The following is a 19457-nucleotide window of genomic DNA, read 5'->3' as shown; positions in this document are numbered from 1 at the left end:
GGGAAAATCTATATTAGCCAAGTCAGATCCTGGAGTATTGAAAACAGCTGCTGTGTAAAGGCCAAAATTGCCATGATTCTGCTTTTGTGTTTTCTGACTTTGACTCATCTTACCTGTTTAAAGTGAACTCATTTGATGAGCTGCTCATACAGCTCCATGATATAGTTTCAATAATGTGTTTTCTTTTCCTTTTGGCTTAACCATCCACATAGGAGAGAGAGGCAGCCATGGCAGAGTGGATAGAGAGTTGGTTTCAAAGCCAGGAAGACCAGGATTCAAATCCCACCTCTGAATCATATTGACTGGATGACTTGAAATAACTTTACCTCTCAGTGCTCTAAGTAATTATACAAAGCTCTTAAGTTGTAGAGAGAGTGATGACCTCCATTGATAAAAGAAGGTTGCTTATCCAGATGTTTACTGTACCAGTGAAGTTACAGGTCCAGTCCCTTTCACATTCACAAGATAATCTCTTTTGCATTGTTATTTATCAAGCTGAGAAGATTTGTAGCTCTTTGGGGTGTGATATAGTTTGTACAGCGTCATGTGTAAATTGAAGCATTTGGAGGACATCATAAGCAGGGTCTTTTGTCTGGACTTTGTGTAGAATATTATTTATAACGCTGGCAGTGACCTTAACTGAGCACTTATTTGTTAGGTTGAGAAAATCAATACAGGAACAGTTCATTTCCCTTAGTCGTATGGAAGCTCATTGGCCAGTAAACAAAAAGCAGTTCCTTAAACATCATGAGTATATTATGATTAAAAAGTGTTGATGTTGGAGAAAATGTATTATATTTGTATCTTTTTGTTTCCTGTTTAGAGGATACTGTTGTAGCAGTTTCAGTAACAGGAATCTTGAAGGTTTGGATTGTTACATCTGAAGTTAGTGGTACGCAGGTAAGATTGGTGATCGATCTCTTCAGTTTTCTCATTATTACTTCTTACTGTACTCAATCCTTTGTAGTAATATTTTGGGCATTTGTATTTGGTGTTTATTATGGTTGTCTACCTAATTTTCTATAATCTGAATGTTTTAGACTGAATGGTGCCCTAATAATTATATAAGTAAATTTTAAAATTTTCTTTTAAGGTGTGTGTGTGTGTGTGTGTGTGTGTGTGTGTGCGTGTATACATATATATATACTATTATTAATACCATCTTACATGTAATTGGGAAATAAGATATACAGACACTGAGGCATAGAAATCCACTGGAAAAGTCGAAAGGGGTATGGGAGAAAATATGGGAGAGAGCAGATTGGAGGAGGGGATATCCTGTGGGACTGCTATTTTGGGGCGGTGGGTAGGGGAAAAACGGGGAGAAAATTTGTAACTCAAAATCTGGCGGAAACAAATGATGTAAATCAGAAGTTAATAAAGCATTAGAAAATTTTTCTTTTAAGGAATGCTCAACTTTCTTGGAATATGAGATAAAGAAGTGCATTGTAGGAGGAAATAGTTGGTTCTTACTTCTGAGTAAACTTCTAAGTTAACTCCTTTTTTTTTTTCCCAAGCAATTGGGGCTAAGTAACTTGCTCAAGGTTACAAGGCCAGTTAGTTTTGTGTGGGTGCTGAGTACCTGAGGCTGGAACCAATCCCGGGTCTCCCGACGCTGGGGCCAATGCTCTTACTCACTGCGCCACCTGGCCACCCCTCTAAGTTAACTTCTAAGATGGTTATGTACTTGAGAAGAAAATAGCAAAAAGTAAACACCGATATTTCCAGTCATTTGCCTCATAGTATTTGCGTTCTGTTAGTAGGCTGGGCAAATCTGTGCCTTGCCAACACTTGTGCTGGTCTTTCTAGCCAAGGAATTTGACTTAATTAAAAAGAAAACAAAGATAGCACCAAACTGAATGAATTCTTAGGTGTTTCAGAGGTTGCATAACAGCTTGGTAACAATCAGAATTCACTCTTTTTTTTGTTTCTGTGTCCTTAGTATCTCTAGTATCAGTTGCATACTAGGCAGTTAATGAATGTGATTCTACCTTTCTTCATCAATAGTGTGACCTTATTACATCTTTTCAATACTCTCAGTTGTCAATATCTTTAACATGTGTGACTATGTGACTTTGGCATGTGGTCTTTGTTCTTTGTTACTGAGTTGCTGAACATAGCACATTCCATTTTCACTTCATTTTATTTGGTTGTGTAATTTTTTTCATGGGTAACCAAGTTATTTTTATATCTTTCAGGATACTGAGCCAATATTTGAAGAAGAATCCAAACCAATTTATTGTCAGAATTGCCAAAGCATTTCTTTCTGTGCATTCACCCAAAGGTCACTTTTGGTTGTGTGTTCCAAATATTGGAGGGTAAGGTTACCCAGTTATGTAAAAAAGCTGGTTTTTCCTACTTTACAATGTAGACTTTTTAGACATTTAGTGCTGAATTTAAGGGATAACTCTGAGAAAGACTCTTAATCTTTTAGTACTCATGTCTAATTTATGTTCCTTGTTCTTTTTGTAGCAGATCTTCCTCTTTGGAGGAAGTATTTGAATGGGTGTTCTGTGGAACTCTATTCTTTTCAGGGCAAATTCAATAAAGATTGAATAAGTGTCTGCTATGCAAGGAGCTCCTATCTTAATAGGGAGAGGGAGAATAAAAAAAAGGTATACAAATAATTGTAATCCTGCTTACAGTATGAGTGAATAGGAGATATCAGAGTGACATGAGTCATTTGTAGTAGATAAGGGATCACTTCTGAATATGGGAATAAAGGAGGCCTCTATGAGGGGCTGACACTTGAATTAGGCCTTGAAGTTGGAGGAGGATTTCCATAGGTAGAAGTGAGTAGATTGGCATGGGGCTGTTTCCAGGCATGGAAGAAAACATTCATGGAGTTGGAAAATAGCATGTTGAGATCACACGGTGGAGTTGTTACCACTCTAAGGAATGAAGGGAAGTTGAGCTATGATTGAATGGGAAGACAAAATATGCTGTCTTTTACTGAACAAATCCATTATGCTTGATCTCTTGAGACAGATCAAAGCAGGGAGAATTAGGGCTGCTTAGCTGATGCTGTGGACTTGTCTGTTTCTGTTCTACAGTAGGAACAGAATAGAGAAGCTGAATATCTTTGGAAGGAGGGAAGAATACTTTATTTCAAATGATACTTTATTTGTGGTAGATAGAGGTATATGAAGTCTAGGTCTTTTGTTTCTTGCTGTCTTTTCCCTTGCATATCTTGTGTTCTTCTGAGTTGTATTTGTCCCTGAGGAATTTTGGGTTTGAGGGCCACCTTTGAACCCTTGTCTGTTTTCATATGTGTGTCTCTTAAAATGTTGTAACCTTTGATAGCTTAATTTGGTTGGAAAATAGTGTAAAGGAGAGCTTTATGAAATCAGTTTGGAAAGAAGAGTTGTAGTCAGTTTGTAGTTTGAACTCTGATTAGTTGTCTTCAGATGAATTCTAGAACTCCAGAATTTGAGTAGGAAAAGGCCTCAATGGCCATTCTCAGACCTAAAAGAGAATGCCCCTCCCAGCAAGTGGTCATTGAATCTCTGCACAAAGACCTCCAGTAAATGGGCAACTCACAATGTATTGAAGCAGCTCGTTCTACCTTGGTATAGCTCTAAATCTTAGGCAGTTTTCCTCTCTAATATCAAGTCTAAAAATGCCTCTTTGCAACTTCCATGCCTTTTGTCTCTGGACAAATACAGTAAGTTCAGTCTCTCTTGAAAATGATCCACCTTTTCAGCCCTTGTGGACAGTCACAGTGTACTTCCTTACCCTTCTCCTCAGGGTAAACACACTTAATTCCTTCATTGATATTCATATGGATGCACCTGATATCCTTCACCATTAGGCATTCTTTAGCATATCAGTGTTCTGAAACTGACAGAAAGTTCCAGAAATTGTCTGACTCTGATCTGGGCAGCACCTTTTGGTTCGAACACTATACTTAATGCAGCTTGATATCTTAGGGTTATTTTGAGTTGGGGTTTTTTTTTTTTTTGGCTCCCATATTATACTCTTGACTTGTGTCCAGTGTTAGTACACTAGCAGCCTCAGCTCTTTTTGTGATAACTTGCTGCCTAGCTGTGCTTTGCCATTTTGTACTTATGTAGTTGATTTCTTGAATATAAACCTAAGACTTTACATTTATCGCTATTAAATTTCATTTTATTAAATTCAATTGTAAAGTTATGTTTAACTGCATATTTACTGCAATTGTGATATAAACATCATTGGGTGAGACAAGCTGAATTTTCCAGCCTTTTCAGATTTCATTAAGGAAAATCTTACCTCTCTCCTGGATGGTTTCATGTATTTGTTGATCCAGAGGCCACATGCACTTTGGACAGTACATCTTATATTTCCTGATGAACAACCTCAGCACTACTCTAGGAGTTTTAGTTTTCTTCAGCTGCACCCTGATCTTTGCTTTTTCTATGACAAGCCTGTAGTATAGTGCTGCTAAGCACTATTGATTGTTTCTGCCTCTTCTTGCTTGTTGCCACTAATTATTGCTGAGGAGACCTGAACTTTATCTCATCTCCTTCTGGTTGACTTTGATTGAGGAGCTTTGCTTCTAGAGGATTTAACTGAGATGTCACTGTTTTTACTTAGATTGTAACATGAATTTAGAATTTTGAGTTTGTCTCTGGTTTTATGTAGGTATTTGATGCTGGAGATTATTCTCTGTTATGTTCTGGCCCCAGTGAAAATGGACAAACATGGACAGGAGGTGACTTCATATCAGCAGATAAAGTTATTATATGGACAGAAAATGGAAAAAGTTATATTTACAAACTACCTGCCAGGTACTCATTAAATAATAATAAATAATAAGTCAGAATATAAGAAAATATAAGAAAAAATTTAGGCATTAGAATCACCATGAAATGTAGATGAAGACTAAATACTTTCAGTGTCAAATTTCAAGAAATTTACTGACTTTTGCAATGAAAAATTAAAGCAGTATATGATTAAAATATCGTAAAATATGTAGTGTAATATTAAAATTGTGGTATTAAATTTAAAATGTAATTTTGAAGATTAAAATATGAAATTTCAGTTTAACTCACAATTTGAATTATTAAAAGGGACATTAAAAATTTTTTGCTGAAGTAGGATATGTTAAATTACACTTGACATTTTATATTATAATTTAACAGTGTAATGCTTTTACATATAATTGTTATGAAAATACACATTTTGAATGGTAAAAAGCCTTGTAGTATGGAATTAGGTGATAGAAAAAAGTTTTAATGTATGAATTTTCATTGAAGATAGTGTTTTCTCTTGATTCTCAGTTGCCTACCTGCTAGCGATTCATTCCGCAGTGATGTTGGAAAGGCTGTTGAAAATTTAATTCCTCCTGTACAGTATGGTCTCTTGGATAGAGAAGATAAAGAGGTAAGATGCATTCTGAGCATTGTGGCCATACACAAATTCACTGAAGCAGTTGTATTAAACAAATTATTTTATATATATCTATAGATATCTATCTGTCTATCTAATTTATATTCCTTATTAGCCCAGTATATTGATTTGTTCATTTTAAGACAGTAGAAAGTTCTGTAAAATCTAAGTTTGACGATTACATTTACCTACTTTTTGGGAAAGCTTTATTCCTAATATCTTCTGTCCATCGTAATGTGCCCATTATTGTCTTTCCCGATTGACTCATTGAACTTGCTGTTCCTTGAACATGATGCTCCAACTTTATCCTGTGTCTTTTTATTGGCTGGTGTTTTCCATGCCCCGAATGACCTGTATCATCGCCTCTACCTTCTGGCCTCCTTCAAGACTTAGCTCAAATTTCATTTTCTATAGGAAGCCTCCCTGAGTTTGTCTCCACCTCCCAAACCCCCCAGCACCTTCCGCTCAGGTTGCTTTCCGTTTGCACAACTCATATCTATCGTGTATAATTTTCCGCACGTCGTCCTCCCGTCAGAATGTAACTTTTGAGGACTGGCACCCTGTTTTGTCTTTTAGTATGTCCCCAGCACTTTGCACCGTGCCTGGCACATTGTAAATGCTTACTGACTGATGGAACCAAAGTATGGTTGCCTTTTAAAGCTGTAAAGTAGGACCCCCCTGGGTCAGTTCTTTGGAGGAAACCCCCCGCCCCCTACATTCTCTCTAACTTCCATTTTACTTGAAGACAGATCCTTGGTATCCTTTGCCTTAAACCATTGGCATTACTTTATGCATAACTTTCTCCAGCTTATTGCCATGGCATTCTTCTGCCAGTTCAGTTGTCCTGCCTGATCACGTGACCTGGGATTGCTATATATATTTTACTTTGGACATATATCTTGAATGAAACATTAATTCAGGTAACATTGTAATATAAAGCAGTGATATGCATGAAGGTATGTATTGTACCAAAGTGTTCAGTCATGTGGATAGTGCTTTAAAATAAAGGAAACAGAGACTGACTAGTCAGCACCAAGAAGCACAGACTTAGATGAAGGGGAGGCAGAATAACTAGTTGATATTTTCCTTGTCTACCACTCCTTTTGTTCTCCTGAAAATCATCGTCTTCATCATATTACAGTCTCTGGTAATAATTTTCTCCTGGAAACCTAAATGCCCACCATATGATTTTCTTCCTGAAAGTTCTCATTTCCCCTTCCTGGCAAATTTGCTATGGGAAGGATGAGATTTCATTCTCATTTCTTCAGCTTCCTTCTAACTATGTCCACTGTGCTTCACACTATTCAAGATTCTTAAATATTCCTGTGTAGGCTTCTCCATGTCCCATAGGCCCCAAAGTTGCATAGTCTCTTTGTATCCATAGTAATATATGCAGTAGTACATTTATCATTTTCCAAAGACTTTAGGGAATTATGGATGTTGCTTATATATTCAAACTAACTTTGGATGAAATTAATGCTGAAGCTAATTTACATTAATTTAGCATGGACTTTTAGGAACAGTAAAAGATTTAGAAGGATGATCCTATTTAATATAATGGTTTATCATTTAAAAGAATCTCAGAGATTTTGATGACTATACCTTGAAAACATGAATAAAAATAATTTATTTTAATTGGAAAACATTCATTATGACCAAAATTTATTTAATATTGTTCTAAGACTGTACTCTTGTTTTCATTTTTCATTTTCATTTTTTTTTTTACTTTATTTCTTTTTTAAAATAATTGATGTATTTTTATTTACTTTCAGTTTACAACATTCAGTTCCACAATCTCTTAAGTTTCAAATTTTCTTCCTCTCCTTCTCCCCCTCTTCCCCATAGCGGCATGTAATCAAATATAGGTTCTACAAATACCTTCATGTTGAACGTTAGTCATATTGTAAAGGATTATAACCACCGACTGAACAGTGCAAAAAAAGGGATAAAACAAAACAAAACACAAACAAGAGAGAGCAAATAGTTTGCTTCAATCTGCAGACTCTAGTTCTTTCTCTGGTTGTGGGTAGCCCTTTCCATCATGAGTCTTTTGTAGCTGTCTTCTAACCTTGTATTGCTGGGAGGAGTCCACTCTATCAAAGTTAGTCGTTACACATGCAATGTATCTGTAATTGTGTACAAAGTTCTCCTGGTTCTGCTCTCCTCACTCAGCATCAGTTTATATATGTCTCACCAAGTTATTATGAAGTCTGTCTGCTCCTCATTTCTTATAGCACAGTAGTATTCCGTTACATCCATATACCACAACTTGTTCAGCCATTCCCCAATTGATGGGCATCCCCTTGACTTCCAGGTCTTTTCTACCACAAAAAGAGCTGCTATAAATATTTTTTACATACGGGTCTTTTTACCACTTCTGTGATTTCTTTGGGATACAGCCCCTGAAGTGGTATTGCTGGGTCACAGGGTGTACATTTATTTATAGCCCTTTGGGCATAGGTCCGGATTGCTCTCCAGAATGGTTGGATCAGCTCACAACTCCACCAACAATGCATCAGTGTTCCAGTTTTTCCATATCCTCTCCAGCATTTATCATTTTCCTGTTTTGCTAAGATTGTACTCTTTAAGCTAACTGATGCAATTTTTAAAAAATATAAGAATGCTATTTGTCTAATATTTTGCCAATTTTTTTCTGAAAATTCCATTTTGTATTCATTGTGGTGGTGAGATAGAAAATATTTGTCATAAATACTTTGGGAGAGAAAATTTGTTTAGCCATAAGTAATCAAGTTCCTCTGTATTAAACTGGCCATACTATATTTACCCAACTTAATTTGCCACCTTTCCCTAACTTGAATTCTCATCTCCAGTTAAATTAGAAGGCTATTATCTGTGTGACAAAATGATCACCCTGGGTATCTTTAAATGTACAACTGCTTTTTCCCACCCCGCCAGGCATGTTAAATTTCATTTTTTAATTTCAGTTTCAATTTTTAAGGCACTTGTTGGCATAAAATGAGTGGCCATTATATTGGAGTAAAAAATACTTTGGACTTTGTCGAATGACTTTTTGGTGAAAGAAGTTATGGCATTTCTATGAAATGGTAAAGCATTAGGAACTTTAGATTTCAAGTAAAAAAAAACCAGTTGGTTTAGTTTATTTTGCTTGAGATTCAGGAAACTCCTATGACCGCTTAATTATGTTTTCATATCAGTTTTAATTTTCTGTTGAAATAATTTTTTTTGTTTTTGTTTATGAATTCTGAATTATAAAGTCCAGGGGGAAAGGGAATTTAATTATTCAGTCTTCATTTTTCCTTCAGTGCTTATTACAAAAATTTGTGCATAGTATGTGTTCAACAAATACCACATTTAATTAAGAAATGATGTGCTTGACTTTTCAAAGATTTTGGAAACTGTCTCATTTTTTAGCAGGAACCTAACCTTATTCATTTTTTTCTGATAAGACTAAAAAAAATTGTCCATCATAGATATGAAATTGTCAGCAAAATCCTAGCCAATGAGTTTGTTAAGTTCATTTTCCAAATGTTAGTCCAAGTTCAATATTGCATGTGTGTATATGCACGTAATATGTGATATTTAATATGACAAAATTTTTACAATGACATAGAATTTATGTCTATGTGAAAATCTAATTATGACACTATTACTGATATTCCTTCATATGGAGTGTGTCTATTTGGGCTTGCTGTTTGGGTTCAAGTTGTGACTAAACAAGTGAATTAGGCCCTCAGGTAAAGAGTTTTCTTTTCTTTTTTTTGGGGGGGGGGGAGGCAAGGCAGGTGGGGTTAAGTGACTTGCCCAAGGTCCCACAGCTAGTGTCAAGTGTGTGAGGCCATATTTGAACTCAGGTCCTCCAGACTCCAGGGCTGGTTGGTACTCTATTCACTGTGTCACCTAGCTGCCTGAAGAATTTTCTTACCTCTATAATTAGAGGGTTGTACCAAATCTCTTATAAGGAAAATCATAATGTGTATATATAGACAGAGCAGACCTTGGAGTTTGGAAAACCTCAGTTCAAATTCTGCCTCTGATGCATGGTGGGTGTGTGCTCCTGGGCAAAGTCTTTAACCTTTCAGTTCTCTGTGTAACCCATAAGTTGCAGTTAAAATACTAAGGTACTTTGAGAAAGAAATTGCTTATCTGGGAATTCTTTACATCAATGAAATCATGGGCCCCATCTTAAAATTTTTATGATTACATCACAGTGATTATTTAAAAATGGAGAGTTTTTTGTTAATAAAGTCATGAGTCAATGTGAAAAGTTAGTATACATGATTTAATAATGGTAAGTTTTAACTGCCTAATAGCTGTCAGGATCATTAATCAATATTTGCAAAACACTTTGCCTCAGAAATTTTATTATTTATAGAAAGCAAATTTTGTGCTTAATTTCAATATTATTGCATAATTTTAGATATTATGGCAGAGTTGGCTTAACAATGCCTTTTTGGTATTTTTGCACTACCTGTCTTATAAGGTTTTTGGAAGAAATTACTTTTCAAACCTTTAAAACTATATGGAAATGTCATTGTAAAAATTTAGAGTGACACAAATACATTGTCTATAATGTATTTTGTATTCCTGGCTTTAGAGAAAAATAATATCTGCATCGAAGCATATGTTGTTGATATTTTGACTGTCCTTATTACACATTAAACATATAGCTGAAAAATCTGAATGAATATGTATTTTTTTTTCACAGTTGTTTATCTGCCCTCCTGTTACACGATTCTTTTATGGACGTAGGGATGGCTTCCATAAGCTACTTATTCAGGGAGACTCTTCAGGAAGATTGTGTATTTGGAATGTACCAGACACACTTGAAAAACAGGAAGCTACAGAAGGTAGTGGCAGTTCAACTGATAAGAAACACAAATAAATATTCTTTGATATATTTTTATATGTTAAAACACTGTCTTTTTTTCTTCTTTTTATTATTTTTAAACAAAACACCTCTAGGATTGGAAATGACAACTTCAATTTGTTTACAAGAGGCCTTTGGCAAACTCACTCCTTGTCCTGCTGGAATTATAGATCAACTAAGTTTGGTTCCTAATAGCAACGAACCTTTGAAAGTTACAGCAAGTGTGTACATTCCATCCCATGGACGACTTGTTTGTGGTCGTGAAGATGGAAGCATAATTATTGTGCCGGCAACACAAACTGCTATAGTCCAGTTACTACAAGGGGAGCACATGCTCCGGAGAGGTAGTGAAATAAAACTTTACCATCTTATATTTTGAGAAGAATTATTAGAGATACTTCTTTAAAAAACAAACATGTTGACAATGTAAAGCTTTGTGTCCTGTTGATATTTATAAAATGTTAAATGTCTGACTTGCTTTTGTTGTCTCATGCCTTTTTTGTTGGGAGCATTGCAGTAGCTTTCTGGTTGGTCCGTCTTCAGTTCTCTCCCCAGTGCAGTCTCCCTTCCACTCCTCTGTCAAATTGATCTTCTTAAAGCCCAGCTCTGACCACGTGAACTCTTATTTAAAAAACTCCAGTAGCTCCCTATTACCTCCGGGATTAAACATAAAATCCTTAGTTTGGCTTTTAAAACTCTCCATAGCCTGCCCTCCCTCCTGCATTTCCAGATTTCTTATATCTTTTATACATCCTCTGTGAGCCAGGAGACAACTGTCTCCCAGTCTCCCTATGATTTCTTGCAGAAAACCCTGCATTTTTTGATTCTGCATTTTCACGGCTGCTCCCCCATGTCTGCGATTCTCTCCATCCTCCTCTCTGGCTCTTGATTTCCTTAAGTTTCAGTTAAAATGCTGCCTTCCAAAAGGAAAATTTTCCCATCTCCTTTAATACTAGTGTCTGTTTCCTGAGATTATCTCTAATTTATCCTCTTTATGTCTGTACGTGTCTCTCCATTTAGACTGTGAGCTCCTTGAGAGCATGGGCCGTTCTTTCCTTTGTGTTTCCCGCACTTAGCCTGGCACATGATGGTACTTAATAAATGCTTGTTGACTGGATTTGACTTATTGTTTTTGTTTCTGTTAATTTGATCAGTGTTTGAATTAGTGTCACAAAAGAAGAAATAGATGAAGAATTTTAGCTTAATATATTAGAATCTACCACTTAATTTCTTGGAATCATTTAAATTTAGAAAGTAAGACTTATGGTATGATATAATCCTTTTTAAGTTTAAACTAGGATATTGTGTGTGTGTGAACGTAAATGTGAATAGATCAGTTTGTGTTATTTTTTTATTGAAAAGCTTTAAGTCTTGAATTTCTACCTCATTGTAAAAACAAAATCTCATTTACAGGTTGGCCACCTCACAGAACTCTTCGGGGTCATCGGAACAAAATTACATGTTTACTATATCCTCATCAGGTCTCAGCTCGTTATGACCAAAGATACTTGATCTCTGGAGGAGTGGATTTTTCTGTCATAATCTGGGACATTTTTTCTGGAGAAATGAAGCATTTCTTCTGTGTGCATGGTGGAGAGATTACTCAACTCCTTGTTCCACCTGAAAACTGTAGTGTAAGTTGATTATAAAAGATCACTATTATAATGGCAGTCATTTTGAGTTAAAGATAGTTTTGAATCATATTGCCAAAGGCAAGTAAATGAATTTTTGTTTGTGGATTAATTTAAGGAAAAAGTTCATGATATTAAAAAAAATGATTTTTAAAGAATGTAAAAGCATTATCTAGTTGTCCTTTTTAAAAATCAAGTTTTTATTTACCACTCTGTACATCAGTATATAGGATGAAGAATTTTAGTTTTAACAGTGTTGAAGTACCATGGGTTTTTTCTTAGCATATACTTTATAGCTCAGTATGCCTTTATCATTATTAGATCCTTTTCTGTTATCTCTTTTTCATTTCTTTTTCCTTTCACTAGTTTTCTGTTGAGGGTATTTTATATTAAAAAAATCTTATCTTTGCCTTTATTTTTGTTTAGATTCTAATTAACTTCTTAGACAACTCCTTTATGCAACTTCTTTCCCCTCTCCCCCTGCCTACCCAATATATTGTTTCAGTGTATGTTACTAGAGGTAACCCCCTTGAGAACTGTTTTTATAACTTCTTTGACTTTGGTCAGTATGAAGTAGGAGTTCATTTCATTTGTTAACACAACCAAGATCTTTTAGAAAACATTAAGATAAGTCATCTGCAACTAGGACCTCTGCTTACATTTTAAGTGAGGAGAGACCACAGTCTTGCCTCCTGGATAGAAGAGTGGGTTGTACAGTAGCAACAGTGCCACTGCTTGTTTTTCTTTTTTTAAATGTAATATATGGATTTTATCGGATTCAGATTTATACATTGCATCAATGTTCTTGCACTCTGAAGGCCAGGTTTCTAAAATTTATTTCTCATGTTGAAATTGGTTAGGTTATTTACCTAGCTCACTTTAGACTAGACAAGAACAATTTCTGTTGTTCTCAGGTTCTTCTAAAAATGTCCATTTCATCATTTTGTGGCACTATAATTTTCCAATTATATACTGTAATTTGTTTAGCAGTTCCCTGATACCATATCCCCTTTGTTTCTAATTTTTGTCTACTATAAGAGCTGATAAACACATTTTTTTTTTACATATAATTTTTTTCTTTCTTTGATTTCCTTGGAGGAATATAGGGCCAATTCATAGTTCTATCAGTAGTGCACTAACATACCCGTTTTCCCACAGTCCTACCAAGAGTTGTCATTTTCCTCTTTGGTCATCTTTGTCAACTTTGAGGTGGAACCTCAGAGATGCTTTACTTTTTTTAATGCTTAGTGCCTTAGAACATTTTATGATTGTTGATGACCTGGATTTCTTCCTTTGAAAATTGCCAGTTCATAAGTTTTGACCATTTATGTATTGAGGTGGCTCTTAGCCTTATAAATTTGAATCTGTTCCTTAAATATCTTAAAAATGAGGCCATTATCAGAGAATCTCATTGCAAAGATTTTTTTCCCAATTACCTGTTTTACTTCAAATTTTATTAGATTATATTTGTGCAAAAACTTTACTTTTACATAATTAAAACTGTTCATTTTATTGCATGTGATAATAACAACATTTATGTAGTGTTTACTATGTGCCAGGTATTCCTCTCCATCACTTGTTTAGTCATGAGTTTTCCCCATCCATAGATCTGAAAGGGGTAATTTCTTCCTTGCCACTCTAATTTGTTTATGATGTGACTTTTTATATCTAAGTCATGTGTCCATTTGGATCTTATTTTGACATATAGGGTGAGGTATAGGTCTATACCTTCTTTTTTCTAGGCTGCTATTCAATTTTCTCATCAGTTTTTGTCAAATAGTGAGTCCTCCCCACCAGTAACTAAGGTTTTTGGGTTTAACAAATATTATGTATTCTGTGTTTATTCACTTGTATAGGTTTTGCATCACAATTTTCACAATTGACTTTAGAGCCTTATTCAGACATTCTAATACAAGGCCTAATTTCATAGCAAACATGGAAAGAATATGTGATTTCTTTGTAGGAAGAGAGTTACATGAGGCATATCTCAGGAAGTAAAATGACTTGTCCAGAGTCTCATCCCCCAAAACTGCCTTTGGTGGTATTTGAACCCATGTCCTACTGACTCCCAGCCTAGCATCCTACCCACTTTGTCACTTATGCCTCTTTCTAGTTTCATATTAAATGAAAAACAATTTTCCCTTTTATTTTTTAAAAAATAAGGCCTTTTGATTTTGTAAATAAATTTATTGGTAAATTAATCTTGTAAACTTTATATAGTGTGGTACACAGTATTGTTTATTTTCACAAGATTGATAATATCTGGATAAAAATCACTTGTAACTTTTTTGCGCTGAAAATTTTATAGTTACAAGAAAAGTACAATTTCATAATACTGAGCAGTGCCAAGTTTGTCATTAGTTTTTTAATACTAGCAGATTTTAATTTTTTCATAATTAAATTGAAAACAAGCATGTATTTTGGTTTGTTGACATTTTTTCTTTTCTTTTTAAAATAATAACAGTAATAGTAATAAAAGCTAGGATTTGCAGTAGTGTTTTAAAGTTTACAAAGTACTTAAAAATGGCTCATTTGGTCCTCACAACAACCCTGGGAGATAGGTATTATTATCATCGTCCTCATTTTACAGAAGAGGAAATTGAGACAGAGAGTTAAGTGACTTGCCTGGGGTCACATAGTTAATAAGTCTCTGAGATCAATTTTCAACTTGGGTCTTCCTCACTCCAGGTATAGTATTTTGTGCACTGTGATACCTAAATCAAAGGCATAAAAGTAAAAGGAGAGGAATGTTGTACTTTTAAAAATGTCTGTAACTTTGTGCTTGAGCATACATATCATTTGTGAGAAATCCAGTTGCTTCTCCTTTATTGCGGGATGTTTGTGATACCATAGGCTCTTCCATCATCATTGGGCCATCGACAAATACAGTGCCCATCCGTGCACAGGAAGTCAGTATGAAATGTGGACCTCTCTCTGGAGGGCTGCACTTTAAGTTTCAACCTCCTTCTTCCTATGTCTGCTTTCTTATTAACACATTTCCACTTAATCCTGTTGTCTTCTGCCATTTCCAGTTGTCAAGTATTTTTGTTTTGAGTGTGAGAGGCACAGTTGAATAGTGGATAGAGGGACAGTATAGAATCCAGGAAGACCTTGGTTTAAGTTCTGTTTCTGTTACCTGCTGTCTGCATTATCCCGAGCATAGCCATAACTTAATTAATATGCAGATTTTGACTTTATGGAGCTAATTTTTAAAAAATTAAATTGATTTGTTTACTTATAGTTTACAACATTCAGTTCCACAGTCCCTTGAGTTTCAAATTTTCTCCCCTTTCTTCTCCTCCCTCCCCACCATCATGGCGGCATGTACTCAAATATAAAGTCTACAAATATCTTCCCATTGATCATTAGTCAGGTTGTAAAGAAGGATTATAACTGATGGAATAATCAGTGGGAAAGAGGAAACAAAACAAAACAAGAAAAAGAAACACAGCACGTAGTTTGTTTCAACCTGCAAGTCACTTCACCCTGTTTGCCTCACCTCCTCATCTACAAAATGAGCTAGAGAAGGAAATGGCAAACCGCTCCAGTATCTTTGCCTCAAATGAGGCCATGAAAGGTCAGACGTGACTGAAATGACTGAACAACGCAACGCTCTGCCACATGGACTAATTCAAGTAATTAAAATATAACCAAAAGCTCTGTAGGATAATTCTAAACAAGCCTTTTTGATCTTTGATTCAGAAGGCATGTGAGGATGTTGTCGTCCCAGAATTTTATTTGAGAAATACTAGGGAGCACTTGACAGTTTTCTAGCAGTGAAGTAATTTTTTTAGAGTTGTGCATTAAAAACAAAACTACTCTGGCCACGGCTGGTGACATTGGAGGAAAAGGTGAGGCTCCACGTTAGGTTATTCTGGTAGTTACAATTAGAGAACATTGCATGACTTAGTGCAAAGAACTTTATTTTGGCATTTTTTTTTTGAAGCAATCGGGGTTAAGTGACTTTCTCAAGGTCACACGGCCAGGTGTTTCTGGGTGGGCGCTGAATGTCTGAGCCTGGATTCGATCCCAGGTCATCCCAACACTGGAGCTGGTGCTCTTATGTGCTGAGCCCCCGGCCGCCCCTTGTGTTGGCGTTTTAAGCTGAGTTCAGATCCCAGCTTTTCCACCTACAACCCTTGATCCTTTGGGTACATAATTTTTCCTGTCTTGGATTCAGTTTTTCCATCTGTAAAATGAAGATGTTGGACAAGACCCCTAAGGCGCCTTCCCACTTCAAAAATCATATCTTATTGAATAAATTTTTTTGTGATACTCTCGATATGAGCATTTCTTAGTGACTGAAGTGAATAAAGGCATTGTGAATACTCTATTTCCCTCCTCCCCACTATTTAAAAGGATATTTAGTTGATTAGTGTAATGAGAATGGGAATTTGAAGATCTTCCCTGCCCCTTAATAGACCCTAGGGGGGAGTTTGAAGACCTCCCCTGCTTTGAAAGTAAACTCTGCCCCTAATAGGCTGAATGTGGTCACATGGAGCCTGTGATGGAGGGAATTTGCTGAGGGGTGGAGCAGAGCCCACAGGAAGCTTCCCTGCTGTGAAGATAAACTCTTCCCCCTGATAGGCTGAATGTGGTCACATGGAGCCTATGGCAGGAGGAGTTTGCTGAGGGGTGGAGCAGAGGCCACAGGAAGCTTCCCTGTTGTGATGATAATCTCTTCCCCCTAATAGGCTGAATGTGGTCACATGGAGCCTGTGGTGGGAGGAGTTTGCTGAAGGGAAGCAGAGCCCACAGGAAGCTGGTCAGAACTAGGGAGACAGTGGGGGAGAGAGGAGCTCAGGAAAGGAGATAGAGAGGTTTGTGAGTAGATATTGATCTTGTATTGGTTTGTGGGAAGGCTGAAGGATGCTGTGGCTCTCAGTGTTATTATGGCTTCTGAATATCTTTGGTACTGTGATGGAATCGGCTTCCTGGTTTGGGGATTGGGTTTTCAGGTGTCTGAATAAATGCTTCAGTTCTGTCCTCTACCTGGAGAGTTTGTTATGTTCTGTCATCGAAGGTCATGCAGTACTTACAGTCACGGCTTTATCGTGATAGAGGGCACTGTAAACATTGCATTGGCGCAGTAATCGATGTTCTCTTTAACTCCTCCTCCTCCCTCACGGTACACATTCACTCAGTTTCCAAATCTTGCCATTTGTTCTTCCCAGTATCTTCTGCATTCAGCCCTTGTCCTTGCTCAGAGGGCTCTTCCCCTTGTTCTGACTTGTCAGCCCATACTTGTTGGAGTCCAGTGACTCTCTGTTACCTCCGTTATCACATATAAACCGCTGTGACATTTAAACCCCTTCACACTGTGGCCTGTCTTCCTCTTCATCTTAGCAGGTCCCAGCTCATCAGAGTTCACACATTCTGCAGGAATCTTGTTCAGGAGCCCTCTGAGAGCCCAGGCAATAAACCTCTGGGCCTGCTGTCAGGAAAACCTAGGTTCAGATGCAACCTCAGACACTTACTGGCTGTGTGACCCTGGGCAAGTCACTTAAACTTCTGTTTGCCTTAATTTCCTCAACAGTTAAAATGGGAATAATAATAGCGTCTATGTAACAGGTTTGTCATGAGGATCAAATGAGTTGATATTAGTAAAAAGTGCTTGGCTCAGTGCCTGGCACAAAGAAAATGCTATATAAATACTTATTTCCTTCCCTTCTTCCCTTATGTGTCTTCACTTAAGTTTTCTAGAAAGGCTCTATGCAAAGAGCTGGAAACTTTCTTTGCTTTTGCTGCATTATCATCATCGTTACCACCACCATCATCGTCCTCATCCTCAGCTTTTCTATGATGCCTTGTTTGCACTTCTTGTATGCACATACATATCCTCTCACTAGAATAACACAACGGGACTGGGATTGTCTGTCTTCTCTCACCCTCTTTCTGTTTCTAGGCCACCTTTTCCTATAATACATTTCCCTCACAACATCTTTTACATCTGTTCTTTGCAGTTTCTTATTGATTGTATGTTGCAGTCTGCTCACACCTGCTACACGTCTTTTCGTGGCATTTCTTTGTGACATTAATTTTCACTTCTTTAGAAAGGATTGTATTGTTTGGCTTGCAGCCTGATAACATAATAGACTATTGGTATGAAAAAAAGAGCCTTTGTTTCTGGGAGATGCTTTGATGTCTTTGTGTTTACATTTGTATTTTATCTTAAGTTCAATAGGAAGCTGTCCAAGTTTTTTTTTTTTCTCCCAGCTAGGGAGTAACTTTGTGCCATAGATAATTTTAGCAGCTGTATTAAGCCATGGACCCAATTAGAACATGTTTACAGTTGTCTGGGGGGAGACTGATCAGTGGAACAAGGTCATAGAGATTTGAGAACATAAGATCAATGATTCTACTAGAAGGGTTTCTTGGTAAAAAGGAGAATGAATCGTCATTCTTTGAGGCTAGAGGTTAGGAGAAGGGTATGGGTGTTGACATAGATATAGGTTTGAAGCATAGTGGGGGACAATAGATGAGGGAACTTATTCCAGAATGCTTTATTCTTGGAAAAGTCAATTCATGAGTTTTCTTGGTAAAGATCTTCTGCTAAGAGAGAGGAGTCCTATGGGGCTTGGGTGTTTGAGCTTCCATTGGATAACTTTGAAGACAGAGTAGAAGGTTTGGAATAGCTAATATGTGGTATAATAGAAACCAAACTGGACATCACTGCAAAGTTTGCTCTGCCTTAATGTGGGACCAGTAGAGATTTAGGTAACATGATTGTGTGTGTGTGTGTGTGTGTGTGTGTGTGTGTGTGTATGGGTGTATGGGTGTGTGTTTTCCTTCAGTATTGGTTGGTTGTTCAGGAATAGGAATAGACAAGGTAGATGGGAGGCTTGGAGGGATGTGCAGGCCTCCTGCAGCCCCCTTTCCTGCTTGCCACCTGCCACCTAGCTGTTTCACTACATTGAACTGCCTTTGCCAAGAGGTGACTAAGGCAATGTGATACAGTAGAACTTTTTGGGAGGCTTTTGAGAAATTTAGTGGAAAATGTGTCGAAGATGTGGTTTTGGAATGATGTGTGGATTTAAATCATTCACTCTATTCTTCTCAGTCTTCATTTAGCATGAAAGATTATTAGTTAAAGATCTTCTGCTGTTATAATAATTTTATTCAGTTAAAGGTTTAAAAATATAATGGTTTCAGTAGATATTTTATATACCAAGACTATATTTACTATCAGGGAGAGGATGGTGGGACTTCATTGCTTATACTTTGGTTTTAAAATAGTTTTTCTTTTCATTTATTAGGCAGGAAGGGTGAGGGGAAAGGGCAAAGGGCACAGTTGTTATGACTAAAGTTCACTAACTGTACCTACATATACATCCAGAAGAGGGCTCCATGGATTTGTGAAAATGCAAGTGTGTCAGGTCACTATGTGTATCTACCTTCTTCCAAAGAAGGGTAAAGATTGAGTCAGGAGGTTCAAGACATTTGGTTGCTCCAAGAGACAGAAATATAATAATAGCAAGGAGATATCTCTATCTGTATCTGTATCTCTATCTATCTATCTATCTATCTGTCTGTCTGTCTGTCTGTATCTATCTATCTTCTATCTATCTATCTATCTATCTATCTATCTATCTATCTATCTATCTATC

General features: G+C 36.6%; 1 protein-coding gene across 3 annotated transcripts in view; it reads left to right on the top strand.

Moving 5' to 3' along the window:
* Positions 1-19457, top strand: part of LOC138171962 (WD repeat-containing protein 7) — a 492039-nt gene that overhangs the window by 51678 nt on the left and 420904 nt on the right. For all 3 annotated transcript variants that reach the window (XM_069101570.1, XM_069101552.1, XM_069101560.1), the window contains 7 exons: positions 824-900; positions 2199-2318; positions 4624-4769; positions 5262-5364; positions 10058-10199; positions 10315-10563; positions 11633-11853. In XM_069101570.1, coding sequence (XP_068957671.1) covers positions 824-900; positions 2199-2318; positions 4624-4769; positions 5262-5364; positions 10058-10199; positions 10315-10563; positions 11633-11853 — 1058 coding nt within the window. The remainder of the gene's footprint in view (positions 1-823; positions 901-2198; positions 2319-4623; positions 4770-5261; positions 5365-10057; positions 10200-10314; positions 10564-11632; positions 11854-19457) is intronic.

The sequence above is a fragment of the Petaurus breviceps genome, unplaced genomic scaffold, assembly GCF_028583685.1.
Source record: "Petaurus breviceps papuanus isolate PSGF00001 unplaced genomic scaffold, PetGlider_PUasm1.0 128, whole genome shotgun sequence".
In the NCBI taxonomy this organism is placed as follows: domain Eukaryota; kingdom Metazoa; phylum Chordata; class Mammalia; order Diprotodontia; family Petauridae; genus Petaurus; species Petaurus breviceps.
The sequence above is the reverse complement of the archived record's forward strand: the minus strand, read 5'-3'. Positions and strand labels throughout refer to the sequence as shown.